The 4,400-nt window shown below is 50.6% G+C and overlaps 1 protein-coding gene across 2 annotated transcripts in view; it reads right to left on the bottom strand.

Annotated features, from left to right (window-relative positions):
- ZNF76 (zinc finger protein 76) overlaps positions 1-4,084 on the bottom strand; it is a 9,272-nt gene extending 5,188 nt beyond the window's left edge. For both annotated transcript variants that reach the window (XM_010141656.1, XM_010141655.1), the window contains exons 1-4: positions 4,012-4,084; positions 2,646-2,726; positions 1,426-1,503; positions 1,081-1,283 (exon numbers count right to left, since the gene is read on the bottom strand). In XM_010141656.1, coding sequence (XP_010139958.1) covers positions 1,081-1,283; positions 1,426-1,503; positions 2,646-2,726; positions 4,012-4,084 — 435 coding nt within the window. The remainder of the gene's footprint in view (positions 1-1,080; positions 1,284-1,425; positions 1,504-2,645; positions 2,727-4,011) is intronic.
- Between the last annotated feature and the right edge of the window lie 316 nt (positions 4,085-4,400).

A 4,400-nucleotide genomic window follows, 5' to 3' on the forward strand; every position in this document is an offset into this window, starting at 1 on the left:
CGGCAGGCATCGTGAAGCTCCCCAAATCATTTCCCTCCGTTCCCTCCTCACAAAAAAAGTGTTCCTACAAACACAACTTCTGTGCACCCAGAAAAACCCAGGTGACGGGACAGAGGTCTAGGAACCAGCACTTCCCAGCTCGCTGGGTGTTCTCACCTCTCTGTGCGTTGCTGAGCTCGTCTGTAAAACTCACGGCTAATATATTTGCTAACTTTGCAGAGAAGCCATGAAGATTTTTTAATTACTAGCCATCAAATCCCTCTGCATCACTGAAAAATTCAGACCTGGGAAGGGATGGCACTGGAGTCCTCACTCTTCATACAGCCAGAGTCTGTCGTTCTCCCCGCTTCCTCACCCGGCACCTGAAAGCACAGAAGCACGGGCACCATTCGTGCCTCGCTGCACAGCGTGGAATGGGTGAGCAATGCAGGCAGGAACGTGTTTGCATCAGTAGGGCCACCCTGTTCCTCTCCAGAGCGCTGGGGAGGCTGGGCCCACCACAGCAGAAAGGTCTCCATCCTTAAAAAAAAATCTTAACGCAGCCCAGCACCCTTCTGGCAGCCCTTCACACACCACCATAAAGATGGCGGAAGGCGGCAGCACCCAGTATGTTCAGATGGAGATCTGCAGTGACAACACATTAGGATCTGTGGGGTTTTGAGGCCTTTGTCAACATAGGGAATATTTGCCACAGCACAGTAACTGCTGACATGCAAAAGGCTGGTTTTGATCTGCTGCCTAAACCACTCGTGGAGGAGGAACCTCACACCCAGGTGGCACGAGGAGAAACCCAGACAAAGAGAAAGAAACACCTATGAGGAGGGAAGCCGTATCCCAGCATCTCTCTACCCTTCCCAAATCTGTGCCCACAGCAGGAAACTTCCCCTTTCTAAGCCCTCCACCACCAGCCACCCCTCACTGGCACTCCTGAAGCCAGTTCCTCTGCTCAAAGCTGGCACTGCTGAAAAACAAACGCACTGAAGCGCTGATGAAGGCAGGACACTCAAACCCCGGGGCTTTGCAGACTGCTACCCCAGCCCCTCAGCGTCCTCAGACACCAAAGCAGCTGTGTGCCCTCACCTTACTGGTGTACTGCTTTAGTGCGTTAATGGTCTCGACATCAAAGGCATCCTCTTCCTCCTCCCCAGCCAGCTCCTCCAGGCTGGTTTCTGCCTGCACTTCCAGGATGGTGCTGCCAGGTGGCACGAGGACAGGACGATGGATGTAGGCAGTGGAGCCATCCTCCAGCTGGACGGCCTCGAAGGTGCTGCGGTCAAAACTTTCTGTGAGAGGAAACCAATAAAATCAGATGTAAAAGAGGTGCTGAGTGCAAGTCAATCTTCATCTCCCTGCACTACCGACAGCCCTGGAGATCTGTGAGCTTCTGCTCCAGCTGCCAAGGGAGGAACAGGGAATGCTCTTCACCTTTTGCCGTGTTGTGTATGTAGGCCATGCTGCCATCTTCCAACACCACTGGCTGAGTGTCTTCAAAAGCCACAGACTCTAAAAGAAAAGAATCCACATGCTTGACTGGAAGACTCAGACGGGATGGAGGAGATACTGGAGTTCCTGAATCCTCCTGTATCCACCCCACAGGAGAGGACACAGCAGGGCCACCTGCTTGCATGGAAAGACAACACAAGTACAGGTTTTTGAGACACCTTCTGAGCCCTTCCGACAGCAATTGTGAGCGTTTTAAGGCTTCATGTGTAGCTTCACTACACTTCTTTAGCTCACTGGGGCAAGGCAAGGTAACTCACCAATTCCAGGACATCAGATTATGTCCCAGACAAGGACAGCTCTGGCATGAGGGTATATGAAGGAAAACGCAAACATCACACGGCAGAGGAAGCAGCGGGGAAGAGGAAATCGCGCTCCTTGTGTTTGTGTTCGGAGACAGGGAGGATGATGAAGGGAGGAAGGAGCACAGCCAGGCCCAGAAAGTGGGTTTCAAGCAGCCTTTTAAGAACAGCAAAGGGAGGTGGCACACAAGGATCTTGGGAGGGCAAAGGAAGGACTGCCCAAAGCAAGAGAGCTATTTCTACCTGCCCTTTTACATCTTCACACGATCAGGGAGGATTCCTCTGTGCCACACAAAATGAATTCCCATCACCTCTCAGATTAACTAATGTCACCTCATTTTGGAGGTGACATTGGCTGATGAGTCAATGACCAAGGTGGCATCGCTTCCAGCAATCCCCACCTGCAAACACCTATTCCAGAGCAATGTGCTGTCTCATAACTCAGAGGAAATTCCTGTCCAACTGCTCCCACACGAAAGAAACTTTGTCTGGGCTCTGTAGCTGGCACGAACACAGCCCACACTTGCTGGCCTTGCTCTGTAGACTTGTGATCTGTCAGTCTGACAAGGGTGAGAGAGCCCACAGGTGAAACAACACGTACACATCTGCTCACACCACCGGCACATTTGCCTTCTTGACAGATTGCTAAAAGCTCTGTGGAAAATCACACACTCTATGTCCTCACTCATTCAGCGTCAAAACCACGGGAAAGAAAAAACCCCCTACACCTACATGAGCTTAAAGCTAGAGCTAAGAGGGGAGCTCAGCTGTTGGAACACAGACAATTGCAGCTATGTCTACACTGTCTTTCTAAAAATAAAGGGGTGAATTTATGGTCCTCACCTCTCTGAACCGGCACCTGATGGATATAAGCTGTGGTCCCATCTTCCAGTTCAATGACTTGTCCTTCAATCAGCTTTTCATCTGAAACAGTTAAAAAAAAGGCCACTGTCAGCACTGCCTGCAGAGTCCAGTCGTTCTGGTCCCACGAGCTGTCCCCTGTGGTGCATCTTCACAAGGAAACCAGTCCCACAGGGGACTGGTTAACTGTTGCTCATAAGCCGTTATTTAGGAAGCTTTCCCCTGAAGAGCTGCAGAGGCACTGAACTCCCCAGAAACACTGGAGCCTTCCCTTCCTAGACAGGAGGATACAAGACAAATAACTGCAGTCATCGCTTGTTTTCCAGGTGCCCTTCACAGCCCTGTAAGCCAAGGTGCCGAAAGAGCGATGTGTGCCAAGCGTGTTGGATCTGAAGTACAAAGCAATTACACTTGTGCTGGAGAGAACAAAATCAAGTGGGAGCTTCTAACAGCAGCAGCAAAAGCCCGAAGATTTATTTTCTTCTCCTTTGGTGGAAGATCAGCTCTTGGAAAAACATGACAGGACCCAAAGTGTTGTCACCCTTGATGGGTTGTGAAGATGGGACTCCTAACTGAGCAACCCTGTAATCCTGTTTTAGTTACTCAATTATCTGCTGCAGAGAGGACTTTGCTCTATCCCACCTGAACAGGAGGAGCCCAGATTGCCTTCACCTGGTGCACAGTGTTTGCGGGGGGGGTCACAAAACCTTGTGTATTTCAGATGGTCAAACTCCATTTGAGTTCACACAGAGAAGAAAGCGAGAGAGCAGCAATCCCCTGGATGCGAAGCCTCACAACTCCACTGTCCTGCTCTGCAGGCTGGGAACAGCATGTTCCTCCTCTTGGGAACAGGTGAAGGAAGCAGCGCCTCACAACCACGACAATGGCAGGCGTTGAAGTTGGCACTCACACCGCTTCAGTAAACCTATACCAAGCCCAGCGCTCCTCGCAGTGAGAGAAGCACCATATCTGATGCATTTTGGTGAAGCAGAACATCCTGCTCAGCTTCAGGGGAAGCTTTGGTTGGAAACAGCCCTGCAGGCCACGGCACAAACTCCGTTTCCCCAGTTACCCCAAAGAGAACAGGGCTCACTCCAGTCTGCACAGAACCTCTGTAACAGCTGCCCTATCCACCTCCAAAGCTTTATTTCCAAACCAGAGGCATGTTTGAGCTCTGCTGCATCACTCCTGCGCAGAACTAACAGAGAGCTGCTTGCTTCCTGTACCAAGTGACCACACGAGATGGGCAAGAGATCACGCACCATGCGGGCACTTCTGATAAGTTTGTCTTTAATTTCACAGATCAGTCAGGAGCCTTTCAGCCCTCACAGCCCAAAGGAACCGTTACCTCTGACAGCCCGCTGAATGTAGGCTGTCGTCCCGTCACTAAGGGTCACTGCTTGCAAGCCCAAGCTCTCCATCCTGCCCCCAGGGCTGGTCCTCAGACATGAATTTCACTTTTCTTAGCGTGCTCCCAGAGAGCACCTGGCCCCAGAGCACGAGATTTGTGGAACAGCAACTTGTCTTCTTTGTTGCAAGCCTTAAACACAAAGAACAATTCAAATTACATTTTCTCCCAAGATACGCGTATTCGCTTTTGTGCATTAAGAAAGGCTTGAATGGCAAACTATTTATAAAGACATTTTTAACTGGAAAAAAGATGCTCCCTTCCCACACCAGTAACAGTCTCCTCCAGAGACCAATATTAGATAAAGCTTATCATGCCAGCGAACTGAC

This window comes from Buceros rhinoceros, unplaced genomic scaffold (genome assembly GCF_000710305.1).
Source record: "Buceros rhinoceros silvestris isolate BGI_N320 unplaced genomic scaffold, ASM71030v1 scaffold31878, whole genome shotgun sequence".
Lineage (NCBI taxonomy): Eukaryota > Metazoa > Chordata > Aves > Bucerotiformes > Bucerotidae > Buceros > Buceros rhinoceros.